Source organism: Penicillium atrosanguineum (genome assembly GCF_028827265.1).
Source record: "Penicillium atrosanguineum strain IBT 20685 chromosome Unknown utg000004l_segment0_segment0, whole genome shotgun sequence".
Lineage (NCBI taxonomy): Eukaryota > Fungi > Ascomycota > Eurotiomycetes > Eurotiales > Aspergillaceae > Penicillium > Penicillium atrosanguineum.
Window position 1 is genome coordinate 1,344,378 of NW_026623136.1, and position 22,847 is coordinate 1,367,224.

At 51.3% G+C, this 22,847-nt stretch overlaps 10 protein-coding genes across 10 annotated transcripts; 6 read left to right on the plus strand and 4 right to left on the minus strand.

The window, feature by feature from the left end:
• Positions 1-793: 793 nt before the first annotated feature.
• N7443_005812 (uncharacterized protein) lies at positions 794-1,286 on the plus strand (the record flags this gene model as incomplete). Its single annotated transcript, XM_056885868.1, has 2 exons — positions 794-949; positions 1,053-1,286. The coding sequence occupies 2 exons, from the start codon at positions 794-796 to the stop codon at positions 1,284-1,286; spliced, it is 390 nt and encodes a 129-aa protein (XP_056741316.1).
• Positions 1,287-2,554: 1,268 nt separating this feature from the next.
• N7443_005813 (60S ribosomal protein uL5) lies at positions 2,555-3,231 on the minus strand (the record flags this gene model as incomplete). The annotated part of the gene is made up of 3 exons (XM_056885869.1): positions 2,555-2,681; positions 2,772-3,169; positions 3,229-3,231. 3 exons carry the CDS (start codon positions 3,229-3,231, stop codon positions 2,555-2,557), a joined length of 528 nt encoding a protein of 175 aa, XP_056741317.1.
• A 188-nt stretch (positions 3,232-3,419) lies between these two features.
• N7443_005814 (small nuclear ribonucleoprotein-associated protein) lies at positions 3,420-4,518 on the plus strand (the record flags this gene model as incomplete). The annotated part of the gene is made up of 5 exons (XM_056885870.1): positions 3,420-3,584; positions 3,721-3,792; positions 3,851-4,243; positions 4,310-4,354; positions 4,417-4,518. Coding segments are annotated over 5 exons (777 nt in total), but the record flags the coding sequence as incomplete, so codon positions are not given.
• A 702-nt stretch (positions 4,519-5,220) lies between these two features.
• Positions 5,221-5,988, plus strand: N7443_005815 (pyruvate transporter MPC1; the record flags this gene model as incomplete). Its single annotated transcript, XM_056885871.1, has 4 exons — positions 5,221-5,293; positions 5,485-5,557; positions 5,669-5,827; positions 5,916-5,988. The coding sequence occupies 4 exons, from the start codon at positions 5,221-5,223 to the stop codon at positions 5,986-5,988; spliced, it is 378 nt and encodes a 125-aa protein (XP_056741319.1).
• A 626-nt stretch (positions 5,989-6,614) lies between these two features.
• N7443_005816 (putative amino acid transporter) lies at positions 6,615-8,910 on the minus strand (the record flags this gene model as incomplete). The annotated part of the gene is made up of 2 exons (XM_056885872.1): positions 6,615-6,785; positions 6,835-8,910. The coding sequence occupies 2 exons, from the start codon at positions 8,908-8,910 to the stop codon at positions 6,615-6,617; spliced, it is 2,247 nt and encodes a 748-aa protein (XP_056741320.1).
• Positions 8,911-9,242: 332 nt separating this feature from the next.
• N7443_005817 (putative cation chloride cotransporter) lies at positions 9,243-13,170 on the plus strand (the record flags this gene model as incomplete). Its single annotated transcript, XM_056885873.1, has 2 exons — positions 9,243-9,732; positions 9,788-13,170. 2 exons carry the CDS (start codon positions 9,243-9,245, stop codon positions 13,168-13,170), a joined length of 3,873 nt encoding a protein of 1,290 aa, XP_056741321.1.
• Positions 13,171-14,824: 1,654 nt separating this feature from the next.
• Positions 14,825-16,399, plus strand: erg12 (mevalonate kinase; the record flags this gene model as incomplete). The annotated part of the gene is made up of 1 exon (XM_056885874.1): positions 14,825-16,399. The coding sequence occupies one exon, from the start codon at positions 14,825-14,827 to the stop codon at positions 16,397-16,399; it is 1,575 nt and encodes a 524-aa protein (XP_056741322.1).
• A 565-nt stretch (positions 16,400-16,964) lies between these two features.
• Positions 16,965-19,136, minus strand: N7443_005819 (Zn(II)2Cys6 transcription factor; the record flags this gene model as incomplete). Its single annotated transcript, XM_056885875.1, has 1 exon — positions 16,965-19,136. The coding sequence occupies one exon, from the start codon at positions 19,134-19,136 to the stop codon at positions 16,965-16,967; it is 2,172 nt and encodes a 723-aa protein (XP_056741323.1).
• A 689-nt stretch (positions 19,137-19,825) lies between these two features.
• Positions 19,826-20,650, plus strand: N7443_005820 (DUF924 family protein; the record flags this gene model as incomplete). The annotated part of the gene is made up of 2 exons (XM_056885876.1): positions 19,826-19,995; positions 20,050-20,650. The coding sequence occupies 2 exons, from the start codon at positions 19,826-19,828 to the stop codon at positions 20,648-20,650; spliced, it is 771 nt and encodes a 256-aa protein (XP_056741324.1).
• A 119-nt stretch (positions 20,651-20,769) lies between these two features.
• On the minus strand, positions 20,770-22,162 carry N7443_005821 (NADH:flavin oxidoreductase/NADH oxidase family protein; the record flags this gene model as incomplete). The annotated part of the gene is made up of 2 exons (XM_056885877.1): positions 20,770-21,195; positions 21,248-22,162. 2 exons carry the CDS (start codon positions 22,160-22,162, stop codon positions 20,770-20,772), a joined length of 1,341 nt encoding a protein of 446 aa, XP_056741325.1.
• Positions 22,163-22,847: the final 685 nt, after the last annotated feature.

The following is a 22,847-nucleotide window of genomic DNA, read 5'->3' on the forward strand; positions in this document are numbered from 1 at the left end:
CGTGATCGACATGCATGTGGGTACCCAGTACTTAGCTCATACGCGATTTTCAGCGCTAGACCAAAGTACCTGGTACATCGACCCGCCACTAACTGGATTTGCCATCGAGCTTTCCCCGCATTCCTTCTTACGTCAATCTGCAGTGCACCGACGAGCTACATCATCAACCCTAGCAGCTCAGGCGAGAAGCCAAGTACCTCTGAGTCTCTCAAAGCAAGTGCATCAATTGCGTGGTCTGTGTACTGTATTCATAGCTTCCTGTACGATCCAGACTATGGCGATAATAGCATCACCATTCGCAGCCCAGAGATGATCACCAATCACCGTAGATACCAGTCAGCTTAAATCTGCCAGATGAACCAGTTAGACGGCAGCCCGGAGGATCAAGTAACACGCGACACCTAACCCTGGCTCACAAGCGGCCTTATAAGGCCGACCTTCCCCTCCCACCATCACCGATCATCCAAGTCCCCGATCTAAAATCAAGGCAACCGGTACGTTCTCTCCTCCATCCCTTCAAACAGCATACTCGGTGATAGTGTGCTTTATCACACATCACATCAGCCCAAGGACAGAGTCCAACCATCACCCTGGCTCAATGACGTCTTCGACTCAACCATCATAACCTCATCCAACATTCCCTACCCATTGTCATTTCCATTCACATTCCCATCACTACCGTCTTCTTTCCAACCCTCTCACTAACACGTTTCAAACGACCAGCACCTAGCCCAAAGTCTAGGAACCCCACACCATTACGGACTGCTTCCTCTTCGAGATCTCAAACTCAAAAATGACCGACGACACCCGCCGTCACTGGAAAGGCGAACCAGGCGCCCGACACGAGCACGCCAACCCCTGGGGCCACGGCGGAGCCAAAGGTCCCGCTGCTCGTGCTCCGTGGGCACTGACACCGGAGATGATGACCAATTTGAATAATACCCGTCGAGTAAGTCCCCAAGTCCCATTCCCTTTGGAACTATAGATGGAGATGGAGATGGAGATGGAGATGAAGATGAAGATGGAATAGTAGCTAAAACTAAACACCGCAGGACTCGGATACTTCCACATCCTCGCAGAACGCAACCGCCGAGCCTACCAGCCCGCAGACTGTTAGTGAGCGGCGCCGGTCGAGTTCCGGGGCGGGCTTGTTCTCAAATCTGCAGACTCAGAAACGGGATAGTTCTGATGCGGGTATGGCGGGTCGGAGGGCGAGTTGGAATGAGCAGCGGGAGCAGGGGGGTTTCTTTTCGAAGCTGTGGGATGGGTATACTCGTGGAAAGTAGTGGGTATTGAAATGTCTGGTCTTGACTTGATTTTGGCTTGACTTTTTGAGTTCACTGTGGTTTTCTTTTCGATGATTGTATTTGGATTATTTATATGAATGAAAATGATGATTTGTATGAGGATCTCTCTTGTACTTTGTAAGTTTAAAATCCCAAGTCTCATCACTTGGGTGGTTTGTACATGTGGATTGGGAAATGATAACCTCGTGTACATATATATAGTGGAGGCATGGAGTATACGGGTGTCGGTGTATGGTCACTACTTTGCTTCCTATCCCTTGAGTACGATAAGAGGCCCCAAGTGTAGATGAACGTGTAATTGAACGTGTAATTGATCGTGGAAATGGGGGTTTCCGACTCTAGCCTGCTCGATGCTCCGCTTATCTCAAGGTATCGCGACGGCGACCATAAGCGAGAATGGACGCAGTATTTTCGGATAAGCTTGCTTCAATGGTGATAAAGAGGCCTGGCAAAGCGGCGAAGAAGAGTCTATAGGATTCGGAAATCGATAATGATATTGTGAAAGAATGGAAGATGAACAGGGCTCTCATTACATAATCGGGTTAGAGGAGCGAGAAGCATTGTGCGTTCCGGTTTGACTGGGATTCCGGGGCTAGATATCGATCATATCTTTCGGCTATCAATCAGGGCCCTTGAAATTATTTCTTTGACAGAAAAGAGGGCGGAAAGTAGACAGCATTGATTCGGTAGTAGTGCAGCATGCACCGGGACAAGTAGTCTGTGGAAATTAGCATGGGTAGTAAATGTGTGACGGGAGGCAATTCCTGAAGCTACAAGAGTACGACTACAAACTACGATCTACTGCTACGCAAAGGGCACCAGGTGTAGACAGTAACGACAAGAGATAGGCCAGAAGGTGGTCCCTCCCACCACAGCAAGCTGTGAGGAAGGAGACCCGACTCTTCAACGTGGTCAGAGACCAGTCAAGCGAGTCGTGGCTGCCCAGAGCAAGTCCAGTGCAGCCAGCCTTGTTCAACAATGGTTATGCGGAAACAACACCTCATGTGCAGCCTGCATTGTGAAAAGGAGAGCAAATTGGTTCAAGGTAGTGGATTCATGTCTCTAACACGCCTATCCTGGTTGCCGTGGTAGAAAAAAGAAAAGGTTTCAGAACACCATATCCGACGCAGGGAACAGGAGCGTCCTGGGCCGTTTTTTGTTTCGGAGAAAATTTTTGGCTCCCTTCGATGCATCGTAAATCACAAGGTCCAACCGTCCCCCCATCATCCTCACATGTCTTGGGACATTTACCGAACGATGCCGTCGAAGCGGTTCTTGAACCACTTGATGGTCTCGCTCTCGTTGATCTTGTGGTTGACACCGATGGGGGTCTTGCAGCGGCGGCGCTTGGCAACACGCTCACCGGGGCGGGTCCTATAAAAAAAAAAATTGTCAATTTTGCTCCCGTTGTGGTGGAGTGCCGAGGCTTCCTCATTAGAAGGCTCTGCTAGATGGTGCACTCACATGCAGCAGTAGAAGTCCATGCCGTAGATACCGATACCGGGGTCGTACTTGATGCCGAGATCGATGTGCTCGGAGATACCGAAACCGAAGTTGCCGGTCTCGGAGAAGTTACGGCGGCGGAGCTCGTACTCCTTGACCTTGAGGCCACGCTCGAGAATCTCCTCAGCCTTGGGGCCACGGACGGTAACGTGGACGGCGATCTTCTCGTTACGGCGGATACCGAAGGTACGGACGGTGTAGCGGGCCTTGGAGTAGACGGGGGTCTGACCAGAAAGCTGCTCAAGCACCTTGGCGGCACGAGTAAGTCTGTCACCAGACTCGCCGACGGAGATGTTCAGCACGAGCTTCTGGATGCGCAGCTCGCGCATGGGGTTTGCGCTCTTGTCCTTGGCGTCCGACTGCATGTCCGTTAGACTGTGCGTTGCGATTGAGAGAATGTGTTGGGGTGGTAACATACCATGGTGTTGGTGTGTGGGCGTGGAGGTGGTTGTCGTCGAGATCGAGAAATCTTGCAACACACAAAAAGTGGTTTGTGTGGGCTTCGGGTCACGGGACTCAAGTCACGGGGATCGGGAAGCGAGAGGCTTGGCACTTAGCTAATGGGGAAGTCTGCTGAATCATCATAGCTGACTCATCACATATCCAGAACCTGAGTCCGCCAACCCAAAGCTAAGCTCGTGCAAAGGATCCCGCGTCTCGCTCGATACCTTTCAGTCAAGAGAGCCTAGTCGCTGTCTTCCTACTTTTTGGACTCAAGTCGCATTCGTGCGCGCTATTTTAGGCAAGATGGCTGCGAACAAGAATGGAAAGATGGTGAGTATCAATGCTTTCGTGAATCCCAACTCGTGTGCTCAATGGCTGTCGCTAACTTCTTTCTTCTAGCAAAACCTCGTGAGTTCAATCAGACGACATACACAATTCACTACGAGCCCCTCTAACATACCTCCAGATCAACTACCGGATGCGGGTCACACTCAATGATGGTCGACAGATGACCGGCCAGATGCTGGCATTCGATAAGGTCCGTCAAACCTACGCCTCATGAAAGTTCCAGGGCTGACATTCAATCTTTTTTTCAGCACATGAACCTTGTTCTCGCCGACACAGAAGAATTCCGCCGCACCAAGCGCAAGTCGAAGGCCGCCCCCGGCGCCGCCAACACCCAAGTCGAAGCAGAGGAGAAGCGAACCCTCGGTCTCACTATCGTCCGCGGTACTCAGGTCGTTTCCTGCTCCGTTGACGGTCCCCCTCCTGCCGATCCCTCTGCGCGACTCGGTGCTACCGGTCCCACCGGTGCTGGCGCTGCTGCGACTTTGGCGGCCGGCCCTGGTATCAGCAAGCCCGCTGGTCGTGGCCTGCCCATTGGACTTGGTGGTCCTGCTGCCGGTGTCGGTGGCCCCGCTCCTCCTATGGGCGGTTTCCCTCCCGGTGGTTTCCCTCCCCCTGGATTCGGTGGTCGTGGAGGACCCCCGGTGGACCTCGTAAGTGATCTCTAATACACGGTAATAGACAGATATACTAACTCGTTCGGGACGCAGCTGGCTTCGCTCCCCCTCCTGGATTTGCTCCTCCCGGTGGTCCCCGTAAGCTTTCCCTCCCTCACACTGAAATTTGCAATAGTCCAGCTAACAGATTCTTCTCACAGCCGGCTCTTTCGCTCCTCCTCCCGGATTCCAGCCCCCGGGCCAGGGACGTGGATACCCCCCGCCGGGCTTCGGCGGTCGATGATTGGATAGGTGTACATTGAAGGGGATTTAACGCTTCATATCATCAGCGATCTGTTTTCACCTGGAAAAAGGAATAGCGATGGTTCAATATCAGGGGACCGCGGTCCTTATTTCGGAAAAGAGAACAGAGCGCGTACGGGTTAATTCAACCCAGTCTACCGGGCCAGGCGTTGCGGCGCATGCGGATGGAGGTCGTGTCAAGGATTGGAAAAGCCGTGAAATCCTTTTTAAGATTCGCATTCAGTTACCAAAATAATGCTATCTAGCTCCTACGACCCTCTTGTCGCAAAATGCATTGAAATCTGTTTCCACTAAATCTTTGGCTTGTATGTGCACTTTTGAGCCTTATAATCAATTGATGTTATCTAGGTATGACCCACTACGTATAACCATAGGGCCTTTCACAGATAATATATATTTGTCGTTCTTTACAAGTGGTCCACGAGCAGTGATATATTGCGCCAATCCCCCGCCTTGACGGATAACTCTCTGAAGACTCCTAAGTTGCCTTTTTTAAACAAAGATATACAAATGAACATAATCAATTGATGCAAATATGCCTCCTATGAAGATGGATGTAAGAACAGCCCAGCCGGTGGCCGAGCACGTGACCACGGTCAACGCCGGTTGAGTCGACTAAATCCGCACCCGCAGACCCCCAACCCCAACCTTGGAACATCACACCTATTCCCCCCCCCCCTTGTGTCCTCCAGCAACTCATCATGGCTGCTGTTATCAAGGCGATCAACGCCAAGATCCGCTCCAACAAGGTGGCGGATTATATCTGCTCAACCCGTACGTCTTGAACCCGCTCCGAGTTTCCCGCCGCGCTTCCGGACACCGAGACCGAGATCGGCCATAAGACTTGCACCCAACAAAGAATACGAGAGAAAGATTGCCAAGTCCAGGAGACGGAGTTATATCTGATCTTCGTTCTTGAGCTTGGGAATTGCTTGCAGGACAGATTACTGACCATAATGACGCAGACTTCTGGGGCCCTGTCTCCAACTTCGGTATCCCCATTGCGGCCGTGATGGATACCCAGAAAGACCCTGAGATGTACGTTTGACACAGACACTATGCTATCATCCCCACCCACCGTTCTTGTCACACCTCCAAGCTACATGAAAGTCACTTGAATCGTTGCCCTAACTCCTCTCCGCTACACAGTATCTCCGGCCCTATGACCGGTGCTCTGGTTGTCTACGCTGTTACCTTCATGCGCTACTCCCTCGCTGTCACCCCTGCGAACTACCTCCTCTTCGCTTGCCACTTGACCAACTTCGGTGCTCAGAGCACACAGGCATACCGCTACCTCAACTACTGGAAGTACGTTTCTCGATGCTCCGTATTTTCCTTTCTACATGCTCCCCCCTATAGACCCAATCACCATACTAACCATATTTTCTACCTGCAGCTGGGGTGGACGGGAAGCTGCTCTTGCCGAGGCAGCCAAGAAGGGCAAGGATGCGACTGAGGCCGGTGCTTAATCGCCAGACTCTTGTACTTTTTCATTGACTTGCATGTTTTGTACCTCTCGCAGCATTGCATCTATACACACCTACATTCTGTTTCGCGCCAGAGTGACTGGTCATTTGTTGGCCTGGGAAGGGAAAATCAGAGTTGTATAGAGAAGGAACTGCCCGAGGAATGATGAGTTGCAGGGTGGACTGGGGATGCTTTTGACCGGCGAGATACACATTAGACATAGTGGCTGGTGTGCCTGTCTCGGTCACTGTACATAGACTATTTGAAATTGAAATGCTTCAGAGCGAAGTTCATTTCCAGAATGTTTCGTTTGACTGATACCTTGCAACATTGAATATGTAGAAAAGATCTTGAGGTATGGATTTGTCCAGGTCATGCGATATTCACGATATTCAAATCATCCCATAAAATTCAAACAGATGACCTGTCTATACAAAAGGGTCACAAGGGCCACAACGCCCAAAAGAAAAGCCGTCAAATACACTGGCCAACAGTAGAAGAAGTTTAACACCAAGTTTCAGCGATTTCCGCCCATGCGTACAAGAGACAAGAATACAGTCAAATGCTATGCCACAATTTTGAAAAACATCTAAATCACACCAAAGGTGTAATTGTCATAAAGGTGAAATTACTGTGAATCGCAGTATCCAGGGCTGGAGGGCTGCTCGGCACCGCCGATCCAGTTTTGGAGAGTCAGTGTGGTCGTATAGATGCAGCAAATGACACCGAAGGTGGCGAGGGTGATGTCGGCAATTACTTGGCGTCTGGAGCTGGCACAAGCGCGGACGTGGAGGAGGGGCTGGGACGATGTTAGCCTGTGGTAATTAGAAGAAGGTATGGGAACTTACCGGGTACACGTAGATCAGAGGGACACAAGCAAAGCTTCCGACCAGGGAAACGAATTTGTCCAGATTATCGGCACCGCACCAGGCGACAATTGCACAGACAATGACCAGGAAGAAACGGAAGGCGTTCTTCTTCCATTTGATATACGGGTTGTATTTGCCGCTGCGGGTGAAAAGCTCATTCTCCATGATGCGGATGGCAGGGAAGAGCTGCAGGGGTGTACTGAGAAGGATGGCGAGTGAGTACAGGAGTTGAACCACGTTAACAAACTTGTCGTCCTGGGGCAGGTTCAGGAGAATGACGGTCTTTGTAGAGGAACCGTAGGCGGCGTAGCTCAGTGCACCTGCGGACAGGAAGATCAAGGTGATCACGACCATAACTCCCGCAAGGACACCGGGGAATCGGTGAGGCTGCTTCATTGATTCCTGGATAGGGATGATCAGGCCGATACCTTCGTAGGTGAAGATGGCGGTTCCAATGAACATAGACCAAGTGGACGGGTTGAAGGCGATGATGTCTGAGATACCGCCATTACCAATCAGGGTACTGGCATCATAGTAATAAATGTACAGCAGACCCAAGAGGATGAAGGCATCCGCAATGAGAGCCGTGAACCCAAGCTTGCTGATATCGCGAATCAGCGAGAGGGGAAGGAATATGACCAACTGCATCAACACCATGAACTTGATGTCGATGAAGGACTTGCACTTGCTCACAGCCAGCACGAATGCTTGCAAGTTCTGCGAGACAAAAACAATATATGCAGAAACGAATCCTAACTGACTCAACACGATCGACCCGAGAATGATGCGTCTCATGTGCTTTCCATACAGAATGCCACCAATATCACCAAAGGAGCCCTCGATCTTCATGCGAGTATTGACAAGGAGGATGAAGGCGTAATAACTCAAAATTGAAACTCCGAGAAGCACCATGCTACTGAACAGCATGCCCCCATTCAAGAAGGCCCGAGGCAGGAAGAGGATACCAGTCCCGACGAAGGACTTCAAGAGTAGCATGACGGCACCAGTGGTGGTAGTGTTTCCGGGAGGTGCGCGCTGCTTGTGCTTTCGCTTCCTGCGACCAGCTCCATCACCCTGAAGCAGCGCCGCGTCTTCCCCAGATTCTCTGCGCTCATCTTGCTCGTCATAAGCATCAGACGAAAAGTACTCATCCGGGCCCAAGACCTCATCATCCTCTTCCAGCTCTTCACCAGCAAAGTGACCGTAAAGAGTCAAGAATTCCAAAAAGCTAGTCGTAGGTAGCTGAGGCTGCGCGGGGTGTACTCCTGAGTTTGATCCAGGCTGGCTCTCGCGATGGGGACTCCCAGCTGTTCTTCGCAGGAAATCTCTCCGGAATCCACCTGGCACCTGGATCGTGTGGTAATCTTCCGTATCCGCCTCTGGGGCAGGCCGACTGACACTGAAACTTTTACTACGGGCAAAGCGACCCGAGTCAGCATCCTCCGCCCAGCGGTAGACCTGACGAGTAATATCACCCCCCTGTAGCTGCAAACTCGAGAACTCATCGTCACCGAGGCTGGTTCCAAGCTCCGAGCCGGTGTCGCGATGACCCCCACCGTTCTGCGGGAGAACAAGATGTCTCTTCACGACCTCTGGGTCTTCGAATGGGATCGCGTCAAGCCCGTTACCGTTCTTGGTGTCGATCGAGCCGTACTGGGAAGCCACCGGACGGTTTTCGAGATGGGACTGTACTGCGGGGGAGCCAGCCATGCGCGAGGGGGTGCCAAACCTCGGAGGCGAGCGACCGAGGCTTTCTTGCAGCTGGGATGCGATCATAGAGTGACCGGGACCCGGCAGCGAAGATGGGTCGTCTACGTAACGGAAGTTCTGTTCGGAGGTGGTTGTCGCGGTGGTCATAGGCCGACTTGTGGGGATACCCTGACGAGATGTGAAAGAGGTCCCCAAGGATGGTGAAGGCACTGGGGAAGCCAGTCGAGCCATGGAAGCCTGTCTGATCCCAGAATCCGGAGCAGGAGAGGTGGAATGAATTGAGGAGGTGGAAATAGGCATTGAGCGAGTCGGGTTCAACGACGAACCCTCACCATTGTCTGCCATGGTAACTCGATCGTCTCTTAGAAGAGGTCGAAAGAATCAAAGGGCGTGAGAGAGGCAAGATCAATACCCCAGAAGAAGCTCCAGAAAGGCAAGACGAGGCTGAACTCGGTCTCGGGAAGGCAAAGGAGGTGTCACTCTATTTTTGCACTGTTTGATTCTCCCCCACGTCATTCGATCGGACGCGCCGTGACGCAGGTGGTCGACTTTTCTATTTTGTTATTACATTTCACTCTTACCTCCTTTTTCTTTCTATTCTATTCATTGGAGGCGGTGGCCGTTCTCATGCTCTTGTGGTGTTTTTGCCCTTGACGACCGAGGACGGAGATCCCGCCATGTCTCGGAGACGTCCGAATTTCGCGACTCGAACGGCCCAGGAAGATGTCGCGCGTCTCGATCCCAATGAGCAGACTGGGTCATCTCCTGCTGACAGAGGCCGCTTCCTGCAGTGGCGCCCGAACATCTGGTCTCGGCCTCAGGAGGTGAACTCGACAGAGAGCTCAGGACACCAGAACCAAGCAGCACCCTCGAACCCGCTCGAAGGCTTATCCCGACTGTGGCATAGGAAGATACACGATGAACAGGGACTGGATGACAACCTTGAGGGGGTAGCACCGCACATGCCTTTGTCGGCTGGACCCCTGCGCGATGCCAGCGTCGACAAGAAGGACAGGCATTTACACCGACCTCGGTCGACAGAGGAGTCGAAGAAGCTTGGCACCTTCTCCGGCGTGTTTGTACCTACGACGTTGAATGTTCTCAGTATTCTGATGTTCATTCGCTTCGGCTTTATCCTGGGCCAAGGTGGAGTACTGGGCATTCTAGGTGAATCTCCGTGGAGGATCGGATCAGATGAGAGAGTATGGCTAACACGACCAAGGACTGCTTGTTATTTCCTACATGATCAACCTGGTGACCACAATGTCTCTCTCCGCTATTGCAACTAACGGCACAGTCAGAGGCGGCGGTGCATACTACCTGATCTCCCGGTCACTGGGACCCGAGTTTGGAGGATCTATCGGGATAGTGTTCTATTTGGGCTCTGCATTTAATACCGGTATGAACGCAGTTGGTCTCATTGACTGTTTCACTCAGAACTTTGGAGTCGCTTCCGGCAGCATGGCAAAATTCCTCCTGGAGGGCTTTTGGTGGCAGTACCTGTGGGGTACCATCATTCTCGTCCTCTGCACGGCTATCTGCTTGGCAGGGAGCTCGATTTTTTCAAGAGCGAGTAATGGTCTGCTGGTCATTCTTCTTGTGGCAACGTTTAGTATACCTTTGTCTGCTCTCTTCATGAAGCCCTTCTCCTCACCCGAAGAGGGAGTGATGTTTACGGGCCTTAGTGCGCGCACTTTGATGGAGAATCTCAAACCCCATCTGACAAAAGGCGCCGCGGGAAGTCAGCTGAAGGGGAGAGAGAACTTCCAGGATCTATTTGGCATTCTGTTCCCCGCCACAGGAGGAATCTTTGCTGGCGCGAGTATGTCTGGAGATTTGAAGAATCCAAGCAAGTCCATTCCCAAGGGGACCCTGGGAAGTCTTGCTTTAACCTTCATCACGTATACATTGGTCATCCTGGCTATGGCGGCTTCTATCACCCGAGAGTCTTTCTACAACAACGTGAATGTGATTCAAGTTGTCAACTTCTCGGATACTACAATTCTACTTGGAGAATTTGCGACCAGTTTCTTCTCCGCGCTCATGGGAGTGATTGGATCTGCGAAACTTCTTCAAGCAATTGCTCGAGATAGCTTGCTCCCAGGCTTCAAACTTTTTGGCCAAGGTACAAAGAAGAACGACGATCCTGTTTACGCCATTATTGTAACCTACATCTTTGCGCAAGTCACAATGTTGTTCGATATTAATCGAATCGCATCTTTCGTGACAATGAGCTACCTGATGACCTTTCTGGTGACGAATTTGGCCTGTTTCTTGTTGAAGATCGGTTCTGCGCCCAACTTCCGACCCTCTTTCCATTACTTCAACTGGCAGACTGCTTTAGCGGGGACACTTGTGAGCGGAATAAGTATGTTCTTTGTGGATGGTCTGTATGCGGCCGGATGCATAGGAATCCTACTCATGCTGTTCCTGTTGATTCACTACAGCTCGCCGCCCAAGGCATGGGGTGATGTCAGCCAAAGTCTGATTTACCATCAGGTTCGCAAATATTTACTTCGCTTGCGCCAGGAGCACGTCAAGTTCTGGAGACCGCAGATTCTGCTCTTCGTGAGCGATCTGGACCGACAGTATAAGATGGTTTCTTTTTGCAACTCACTGAAGAAGGGAGCCCTATTTGTTCTGGGCCATGTGCTTGTGACCGACGACTTTTCAGCGGCGGTTCCGGAGGCACGCAGGCAGCAGTCAGCATGGACAAAAATTGTTGAATATTCCAAGATCAAGGCATTTGTTAATATTGCCATTTCACCCTCCGCAGAATGGGGCATGCGGAATATTGTCCTAAACTCAGGCCTAGGAGGCATGAGACCCAACATCGTCATCCTTGATCAATTTCGAGAAGATCAGTCTCTGGTAGAAACCGTCTCTCTTTCCAGCCATCGCAGAGAGTCGTCAAAATCGAGACGTCGGTCTTCCGTTCTTGGCTCAACTGATGCCCCTGATGACTCCAACCCTGGAAACAAGGGAATGACCTGCCAAAGTTACGTCACAATCCTTGAGGATCTTCTCTTCAAGCTTCGCATCAATGTCGCGGTCGCCAAAGGCTTCGAGGATCTCGAAATCCCGGACCCGAATGGTCGCAACACAAAGAAGTACATAGATTTGTGGCCTATTCAGATGTCCGCCGAAATCGGAGCCGACAGTGAGAGCAAGCAAAATGTACTGACCACCAATTTCGATACATACACTCTTATTCTTCAGCTCGGCTGTATTCTAAACACAGTGCCTTCGTGGAAGAAAACCTACCGACTACGAGTCGCCGTGTTTGTCGAATATGAGACGGATGTCGAAGATGAGAGGCGCCGAGTGGAGGCTCTTCTGGAAAAGTTGCGAATTGAGGCAGAAGTCCTCGTTTTCTGGCTTGCATGTGGAGAATTGAAGGCGTACCGTATTCTTGTGAACGGCGACACTTCTGAGGAGATGGATGATGCGCAGGAGAGAGTCCATTCTATACTCCAAGAGGAAGAATGGTGGCAGAGTGTCCTCAAGGCTCGTAGCCCTTTGTCCACATCTCAAGGTCCGGAGCCAGCAGGGGATGAGCCTCAGCAGCTGGACCGGTCGTCGACCTGGCAAGGCCGTTCTAGCCAAGACAGCGGAAATCGGCCTTTCCATCAACGAGTGACTGGTCTCCGGAAATTGATTCAATCTACTAAACGCAGAAAATCTGTCTCAAGTTTCCGAGCCCTGGGAAGTGTCAGTCTGGGAATGCAAACCCACCGTTTGCTGGATGCATTCGTCGACTACGATGGTGACAACTCGACGAGCTCGAGCAGTGAAGAAGACAGTGATCTGGACCCATACACAAGTGACCCAGAGATTGATGGGGATGACGAAAATGACAACCCCGAGAATACTACCATCAGTGGCACCCACAGTGAGATCCCTTCTGGTCCATATCAGCCAGTTGGGGTCACCGGTGACGACCAGAGCTCCGAGATGAGTCCATCAGCACGACCAAAGGCACCATCGGAACCTTCCACTCCCCATGGCTCGATTCCAAGCCAGGCAATTCCCTCAATCATGACCACTAGCGACGAAACATCTCCAAAGAGCAAATCACCTATGCCTCGCCCAAACATGACCCGCTCCCCCTCCAGCAACCGCTTCAGCTCTTCTCCCATCCCCGAAGCCAAAGTCAACACCGACGAGGGAGCCGGTCCATCAATCATGTTCGCCGCCAACGCCAGCCCCCCGCGCTTCCAGAACAAGCTCGACTCCATTTACGCTCGACGCCCATCCGTAGCCTCCGCCAGCTCCCCCGGTGGCAACGACGGCAACGACGGCAACGACGGCAACAGCGGACACAGCAGCCAATCAGCCTCCGGCTTCCCCAGCTCTGCGTCCGTCCCGCTATCATTCAATGACCTGCCCAGCCGGGCCCAGCACCTGATCTTGAATGAGCTGATGGTTCAGCAGAGTAGCGAAACGGCTGTTATCTTCACCACGCTGCCAACCCCAGTAGAGGGAACATCCCGCCGGGAGGAAGATAGTGCCTCCTATTTGAGTGATCTTGATGTGCTCTGGCAGGGGTTGCCTCCTTGTTTGCTAGTCCACAGCAACAGTATGACTGTCACGATGAACCTGTAACGACTATGTGCATCTTTTGTATAGCGTCATTGATTATAGAACAGATAAACTATATACTCACCAAGAGGAGCAAGCAAGATTTCATAATCAACCCACTCAAATAAACTACCTAGATACCATTGAGGGGTAATGATCATCAGCGGGATGATCCGGATCATGCTTCCCCATGGCTCTGTCTTGGAGTTACTCAGAATCAATGGCTAGAGGTCAGGGCCCACAGTCTTGTTCTTGTTGGAGTATACACTTCGAACAGTACTTGGGCCAACTTACTCCGGATGATGGAACATAGAGGAGTCCTTCTTGAACTTGATTGAAGCTACTGCATGACGAACCGCTCTCGGTTTACGGGGACCGACCAACTTGGCTACAGACTGGCGGTGTGATGGTGGCGATCAGTCGCAGTGGCAAGCTGAATGAGCTACATGCATTCTGAATCACAGAGGTGACCAATTGAATACTTGTTCCCACCAGTGGCAGGCATTGTGAGACCGGCTGCATAATCTGGATGGATCTAGACAAAGGCCGTCTTTACCTGGTCCAGATCTCGAATGTACAAATTTACAGTAGGTTGAGCTGAAAGAACCAGCCACGGGTGCTCACTGAGCGCTACTATGGACGCACTGGGAATTTAATTAGCAACAACATCACTGATATACTGACCGTGATCACTGAGTCGAGCCCGGGCGACGTCTACTCGGTGAGAGCCTGAACGCCCTCATCAAAGTGGCGGCAGACCCGGCAGACATGATCCTGCTTGTATAGGTGCATATGTAGGAGGGCAGACCGCTCTGACACTCGAGTTTGTTGAATCCTGAACCCTGTTGCTGCGTGATCAACACAGTAATTTATTCAAAACTATATGCGGATGGGGATTTGCTAGGGATATGTCTACATCATGGACATTACTATGTCGATATGTGAAGTTCGCATGTGGAAAGCTACCCTATGGATCGTCCTACCATGAAAAACAAATGCAATGAAAAGTAGCTATTACTCTTCCATAGTGGCTGATGTTGAAATCAATAATTGTCAATATGCCTGTTGACATAGCCTGCAGTGAGCTTAAACGCGCTTTCACATGTTCGCCCGAAGCTATAGAACTTAAATGACCAACTAAAGCTGTCACTAAGCATTGCTTCTGCATGTCAGAGCCGCCACACGGAGATCAGCGGGGCTAGTAGAGGAACTAATGGTCAATTCTCCCCCAAGTCCCTGCGGAGACCTGAACTGAACAAGGCTATAAATGCCCAACGCCTCACAAAAAATTCCCAGCAAACCGGACTTGTCCGTGTTTAAGCGAGCGCTGCGCCACCTAGGACACTCCACGCCAGAAGAAGCAAGTGTGGAGGGTGCAACCGACAAGAATCAAAATAAATTAAGAAAAAAGGGCAGAAAAGGGCAAAAAAAGACGGGGCGATGACCAATGGGAATTGCAGCGCGCATGATTGGATGAGAAGCGTGCCTGGGTATACCTTGTACAGACTATCACTTCCTTCCTTTCGTTCTTTGTACTCATCGTTTATCGTATGAACAGAGAAGGCACTTGATTGTTGATTGTGCTGGTGTTGTTATAGCTCTTTGCCCCTCCTCACATTTTCTCATTCTCATTCTCCGCCTCCTCACTTCTCTCCGCCCCTGAATTACCAATCTGGCCATGTCTGCCCCTGCCATCGCGCAGCGATTGAATGGCAGCCTGAGGGTCTCTGATACTCGCCCTGTTGCTCATTTCCTGCCCGACCAACTCAACGGACTTGCGGATCGCACGCGCGCGAATGGCCACAGCCCCGACTCGGATTCCTCAGACGCCTCTTCCATGGGCTCCAACACAGTAAACAGCACCGAGACAAAACGACCAAACATGGCTCGTAAGGCCTCTTCGCCTATGGCCCCGGCCTTTATGGTGTCCGCTCCAGGCAAGGTCATTGTTTTTGGTGAACATGCCGTCGTCCACGGCAAGCCAGCCCTGGCCGCCGCAATTTCTCTCCGATCCTACCTCCTTGTCACCACCCTCTCGAAATCACACCGTACAATTACCTTGAACTTCCGCGATTTGGGCCTCACCCATACGTGGGACATTGAAGCGCTCCCATGGGACGTGTTCCAGCAGCCCGGCAAGAAGAAGTTCTATTATGACCTTGTCACATCTCTCGACCCCGACCTTGTCGCAGCCATCGAACCCCATCTCGAAGGCGTCTCTAAAGGCGTCCCCGAAGAACAGCGCAAGAACCACGTCCGCTCCGCCTCCGCCTTCCTCTACCTTTTCCTCTCCCTCGGTTCCCCGCAAAGCGCAGGTGCCGTCTACACTCTCCGCTCCAATATCCCCACCGCCGCCGGCCTGGGCAGCAGCGCCAGTGTCTGCGTCTGCCTGAGCTCTGCGCTCCTGCTCCAGATCCGCACCCTTGCCGGCCCCCACCCCGATCAACCCGCCGAGGAGGCGGAGACCCAGATTGAGCGCATTAATCGCTGGGCCTTTGTCGGCGAGCTCTGCATTCATGGAAATCCCAGTGGAGTCGACAACACGGTTGCCGCAGGCGGCAAAGCTGTGATCTATCAGCGTGAAGACACAGAAAAAAACCCTACCGTTATTCCCTTCCCCAATTTCCCCGAATTGCCTCTTCTCCTGGTCGATACTCAGCAATCGCGCTCGACCTCGACAGAGGTAGCCAAGGTCGCCCAGCTGAAGAAGTCCCACCCTATCGTGACGGAAACGATTTTGAATGCAATTGATGAAGTGACATGCTCTGCGCGCCGACTCATCGAGAGCCCGGACTTCGAAGTCAACGATGACACTCTCGACCAACTCGGTACCCTGATCCGCATCAACCACGGCTTCCTCGTTTCCCTGGGTGTGTCACACCCCCGATTGGAGCGCATCCGCGAACTCGTCGACTATGCAAACATTGGCTGGACGAAGCTGACTGGTGCCGGTGGTGGCGGATGTGCAATCACCCTACTCAAACCAGGCGTAAAGCCAGAGGCTGTCCGCGAATTGAAGAAGAAGCTCGCTGAAGAAGGCTTCAATAAATATGAAACCACCCTGGGTGGCGACGGCGTTGGCGTCCTCTACCCTGCCGTCCTCCGCAACGGCTCCGACGAAGAAGGCGGCGAGGAAATCGATCAACAAAAGTTTATTGAAGCTGAAGGCGCCGAGGGCATCGAGCGTCTCGTAGGCGTTTCATTCCACGAGAAGCGCGAAGGCTGGAAGTTCTGGAAGCGCTCCTCCCAATGATGACCCTCCCTGCCTCTGGCATCTGGCCTCTGGTTGGCATCTTTCAACTCCCTTTCTCCGGCCCTTGGTCCTGTTTTCTTGACTCCCCTTGTAATGGGTCTTTAATGATTTCCTACGGCCTTCTGGTCCCCCTCATTACCTTTCACGTCCCATTCTATGTACACATTATCCCCCTATCTGCATTATACACCCCATTTTGTGAGCCTCTGAAAAAAAGTGCCCGCTGGGCATCTGTGTTCTCTTCTCTTTCTTTGGCTCTTTGTTTTGATATTTGTGGGTCTTTGACATCAGAATCTCTGTGGCGCTGGTGTGTCGACGGATGGCCGGAGCTGCTGAGATACAATAATACAATTCCGTTGGATAATAATGCTTTATTTTTTTTTCCTTTGTAAGTAAATGCGTCAAGCACCTAGATGTATGTCCAATACTTTAAAGAAATTCTCAAATATACACCTGAAAGAACGAATGGCCTCCAGCATTGAAGGAGCCACGATAATCGTACATCTCAAGCGTGTACAACATCGAATGCCCTGAACGTTCTCCTGTCCCACGCCAACCCCAAAAATCACCCCATAGTAGTCTCCCACTTCTTCTCAATCATAACATCAATCCAATACGCATCCGTCTCTCCCCTATCCATCCTCCTCCAAACCTCCTTAACAAGCTTTAAACAAACGTTAATCGGCTTCGGCGGAAGGACATGTAAAAAGGAAGTCAACCTCCCAAGAATGAAGCGCCGTGTCTGCGAGACTTCAATAGCTTCCATCGATACAGTTGGTGCTTCCGTGGAATCGTTGGTACTTCCATCTTCGCTGTGAGAATGAGGGGGAAGACGGAGTTCGCTGCATGAGGCGACGAGGAGGAAGGGTTGTAGACAGCGGGTGCGGGATTCGAGGGGGATGGTTTTTAAGCGAGATATGGTTGTCATGGCGAACTCAGTGAGCCAGTTGCTGGAAAGTGTTTCTGGGGTCTTGTCGTCTGGCGCTTGGTTGTAGATATCCGGAGGGGAAGAGAGCGTTGGCGAGGCATGGGCTTGCGTGTGGTTTGAGTGGGTGTTGGCGGTTGTGCTTGGACTAGTATTACAAAACCCCGTGGACATGTTCATGCTGTCTAGATCAATGGGGAAGAATGGGTCGCGATTTGAGGTCGTGTTAGAGAAAACTGTGTTTTGGGTTGGAAGTCGGTTGCGCAGGAGATCAGGGAAGACTCGGTATAGTTGCATTAGACCTGTGCAACGGTAGACTTCGGCCATAGTGAGTAGGTGCCAGACGGGGGTTTCGTCGTCTCCTGGGCTGACTATTTCGGCTTCACTGGGATGTGCGAGGCCTAAGAGACGCTTTTCTAGCTCTCGAGCTTTTTCGATTGCCATTTGCGCGCGGGTGATGTCTTCTTGGGAGGTGAAGTTTCGCGAGCGGATGCGTTTGCGCTCGCGTCGGACGAGGCGGCCGACTTCGTGCACGGTGAATTGGGTATCTTTGGCGATGCCGGTCCACGGATGAGGTACTCGTTGTAATACGAGTTGTTCGCCTGATGATGAGGCGCGAGACTCGGAAAATACCATGGAATCGTTGTCTGCCACGAAAGAAAGGAGCATTTCCCAGTAGATAAGAGCTTCTTCAAAGAAGCGGTAGTTGTTACTACAGCTCTTGACGAATCCGTAGGTTGGGGTTTCTGAAGAGGATGATATGGAGTTGAGCTGCTTGCGGAGTAGGTTGAAGAAAGATATCCCTAGGTCTTTTGGGTCATGCCAACTCGCAGTTTGACCGAGCATGAGAAGTGCAAGCAGGGACTTGTCGTCCATGACTGCCTCGCGGGTAATGATGTCGACAGCCTCGTCTCGCATCTTCCGACCCATAGGGCCAAATTGCGGGAAATCATTGACCAGCGTTGCAGCTGCCATACTTTGCATTGTACGGCACATGGCGAGTGATGAGCCCCATAGACGAGAAACGGTGGTGCGGAATGGATTCATTTGGCTGTCGTAGCTGGAGAACAATGCAGCGACCTCCTTGAAATAGTATTCAATGAGTGTCCACGAAGGATTGTTTAACGGACGCGAGATGGACATAAAGTCTCGCGGAGGAGCTCGCTGAGATTTGGGAGGGTAACTGCGCACGATGGCCGAAGGCGAAAAGTCTTGATACACGCTGCTATGCTGTTCTTCCTCCCCATTGGGGCCAATCAAAGACAAGAACCGAGACAGATCCACCGCTGTGTCTCCAGACGCAAAGTCAAATGGCGAATTTCGCTGCAAGAAGCCCGTCCCCGGTAAAGGAGACGGCGGACATAGATCGGCCAGTTCTGGCAGTGAGGCATTGCCCCTCAAATCCCACAGGTTATCAAGGGCATTCGAACCATCATCTAACCCGAACCCTTGAGGCTCATTATTATGTGATGGATGAGCATTAGCGTCATCTAGCGGCAGCACATCGTCATCTAGCGGCAGCACATCCTCTATCGGATCACTTAGTTGTAGCGGAGTTCTCTCGGCACCCGGACTCATAGGTTTCCCATCAGATGCGTCGGGACTGGGCTGCTCATGCTTGGTGACCCAGCGTAGAGACTGGACATAGCCGGGACATCGAACACCTAAGCGAGTACAACGGCTGCAATGCGGTTTCTCTTCTCCGCATTTGACCTGTGACGAGTTAGATGGATCGGTCGGATCCGGGGAAGCACTGACCCTCTTGCTTTTGCATCGCGCGCAGCCGTTGCGTGACTTTTTGACTCGTCGCATCACTGATACTATGATAGGAAATAGTCAAAAGGGACAGAATCCGGCATTGTGAAGCACTGTGTTAAGGAAACTCCAACGCTACGTGCGGGGAGACGCTTATCTGCCTGATAAAAGCGGCCTCCCGAGGATCCTGGCAACTCAGGATACTTTTGCCCTTTTCGTCTTGGTGGCTGGTCATAGTTGGCTAACAAAAGTCATAACAAGCTTCAATTGGTTGCAGCTCTACTGCACAATTGATAAAGAGTGCCAAGGATTTCAACGTCACTTTCAAATGCCCTGAATGAATTGCGATGTTGGCAGGTTACACGACGAGAAACTTGCAGAATGAAGTATAGCTGACTCAGCATCTTCGGTCTCGGGCTCGGGCTTCGCAGTCGCGGCTTCCTAAAGTTCTGACAAATCGATAACCATGACTTATCTGCTTCGCTCCCAGGTAATCAAAGCTCAAAAGGCTCAAGCTCAGCTACCTTGGATTCTTTGTAAAGAAAAACTAACAAATGAAACAGTCGCAAGCATTGAATCTCTGCTCACGGGATTTGGTGGCACTGAGATCAAGATCTATTGCCTTGCCTCGGACCAGGCAGATAGCCTCCATTTATCCTCGAGAAACGATATTGAGAACACCCTGGTTGCAGCAGAGACCACTGGACAAGAAGTTTTCTCGCTCATTTCATCCTACCCCGACCAACATGGACAGTGTATCTACCGGTCTAAAGCAGACCCTCACCCCTGCCCTCTTGGAGAATGTCCGCAACTTCTGGTTCAACCACCTCATCAGCGAAGATGCATTAATTCTCCCGGGTCGACCCGAGATGATGCGCTGGTTCATGCGCGATTCTGACTTCGACAAAGCCTGCGTGTAAGTCCTTCCCAGTCTCGATCACAACGCCCAGGGGTTTATAAGAACAACCAGTACCCAATTCCAGACGGCTTTAGAGAAAATCATCTCATCCGGTGCATCGGCCACAGAAATCCTGGATGCAATTGACAAATCATCACCATTGAACTGGCTTAGCATCCTTCTGCTCCTGGACCAGGTCTCCCGAAACTGCTACCGCGGCGACGAATCCAAGCTGGTTTTCGGCCATTTTGATCCTCTCGCAAAGGAAATTGCTGTTCGTGCGATAGACACCGGCATTTTGACTCAGGATCCACATCTTAGATACCGACTTTCCTATCGAATCTGGTTCCACATGCCTCTGATGCACTCAGAGAACCTTGCTGTCCACGAGAAGGCGGTTCAGGTGCTTGACGATACCGCAAAGGATATAAACGACTTAATTGATAGCGATGTGTCTACTTTAGACGATGATGAGAAGAGGTGTCATGATGTTTTGTCGAGCCAGAAGGAAGCACTTGATATGTTTTTGAAGAATACCTCCGACTTTGAGAAGAAACATAAGGATATCATTGAGCAGTTTGGAAGGTATCCCCACCGGAATGCGCCTCTTGGTAGGATTTCGACTGTTGAGGAGATTGAGTACTTGGAGAAAGGTGGCGAGGCATTTACATAAGCACCGTGCTTGAAGTCAGTGAAAAATGTGGAACGAGATGCATTGTTAATACGCTTCAAAAATCTATCTCAAATCATATCTTTAAGCTGATGAGGCTGAAGTGTTTGTTCATGAAAATCTCACAAGAACCCAGTGGAGTAGGGAACCTCGTAACCAGGCAGAGCAGGGAACTCGTAGAGGTCTAGGTTCTCCTTCCTCTCAGCAGCCCACGGGCCCAGGGCGCCGAAAAGCTTCATCACGTTCTCTTGCACAGAAAGGTCAATGGGCTGCAAGCCCTTGCCCATCTGCGAAATCTGGAGGCCAGCTGCACCAGCTGTCGCACCAAAGTCCAGCATGTCCAACTTCTGAAGCATGGCACCCTTGACCTGACCGGACAGAATGTGCGCACAAAGGTTGGGCTCCTGGCAAAGAGCGCGACCGAGACCGACTCCATCAACGGTGTCAAGAGCCTTGACCATGCCCTCGACGGTCTTCAGGCCGCCAGTAACGTAGGTCTTGGTCTTGGTCAAACCGGGAACGATGAGTTTGGCAAAGTCCAAGAAGAACTAGGATCTGTCAGTATGACGAAAAGATAATAATATTGGAACAAGAACTTACAGCTTCACGCTCCAGAGTTGACTCCCGCTTCTGGTTGGCCAAAGGCCAGTTCTCGTAAGTACCACCAGACAGCTCGACAAAGTCGAAAGCATGCTCCTCAAGAGCCTGGCAAAGCTCCTTGGCCTCATCAGGCTGGAAACCCTTGTCCTGGAACTCAACACTGTTGATCTTAATGCCGACGATGAACTCCTTGCTAACCCTCTTGGAGATCTCATCTCGAACCTCCAAGATCAATCTCATCCGGTTCTTCAAATCACCACCGTACTTATCGGTACGCAGGTTGGTAGTAGGCGACAAAAACTGACTCAGGAGATAACCATGCGCACCGTGGAGCTGCATACCATCAAATCCGGCCTTATCAAGATACTCGGCGGCGTGAGCAAAGGCATCAATGATATTGGTAATATCTTCCTCCGTAGCAGCACGGGGCTTTCCGAATGTCATACCCATAGGGTCACCCTTGACTTGAACATCACTGGCACTGATAGGGTTCGGCTGAAGATACTGAGGAGTCTGGCGACCAGGATGTCCAACCTGGGCGACGATGAGCATGCCAGCAGCCTTTCCAGCTGTAGCGAGCTCCTGGAAGCGCTCAAATCGCTCACCGGAGAATGGCGCATGCTGAGGAATGACTGGGTTTCCAGCTGCCTCGAGGTGACCGGGGTCGATCATGACATTACCAGTCAGGTTAATACCTATTTTTCCCTCGCCCCAGCTCTTGTAGGCCTGGATCAAGGCGGGAGAAGGAATACCACGGGCATTGAGATCCTTGAAAGAGAAAGAAGCAAGACGCTCACTCATAGCTCCCTTCAGGAAGCGGTTTGGGGCTGTACGGCCCGAGAACTCAAACTTGAGGGGCTGGCCCAGGGGACTGGGGTCGACATCGCCGCACTCGAGTCTCGGAGTAGAAGACATCTTGATAATTTTTTTAGGTTGAAGTAACTTGTGTTGGGTATTGGGTAGGTAGAGAAAAGTTATCAAAAAGAAGGTTTCAACAATGAATTAAACTCTGGAAACTATTCGAGATATCTCCGGCCGAGGTCAGGTCGTAATGGGTTTGCACTTGATCTCAGCTTTACCTGATTTGTATTTCTAAGCCGTGCTCAAATTTTTAAGCACGACTCGGCGGCAAAAGTGGAGCATTCACTGAGCGGACAGATAATCGTACCGAAGCCGATCCCGTGGTCTTCCTCATAGCTCGATTTGCTCGGTATTGAAGCCGAGGCATATTTATGGAGAACAGAGTACAAACCAGTACATAAGACTTGACTTGAGTGGCTAATAGAGTGCTCCCGAAACTTTCTGTTGATAGCAGGTTACCCAGAGGCCAGCGAATTAAGATTGAAGGCTAAGGGCGGGACCAAATCACTAAGCTAAGTTTCCACCACAAAAAGGGGGATTCCCGAGAAATTTTAGTAAAGAGCATCATACGCTCTCCAGGCTTAGTTTAAGATGTCCAAGGCGGTGGCCAGGGGGATAAGCTGATTCAAAATCACCGAGTTTGCCGAGCTCGACTCAATATAGTAGACATTCTCTATTTAGAAAATGACTCATCATGAGCGAGCATGGTATTAAAATTGCTATCGGCAATCTTAAGCGG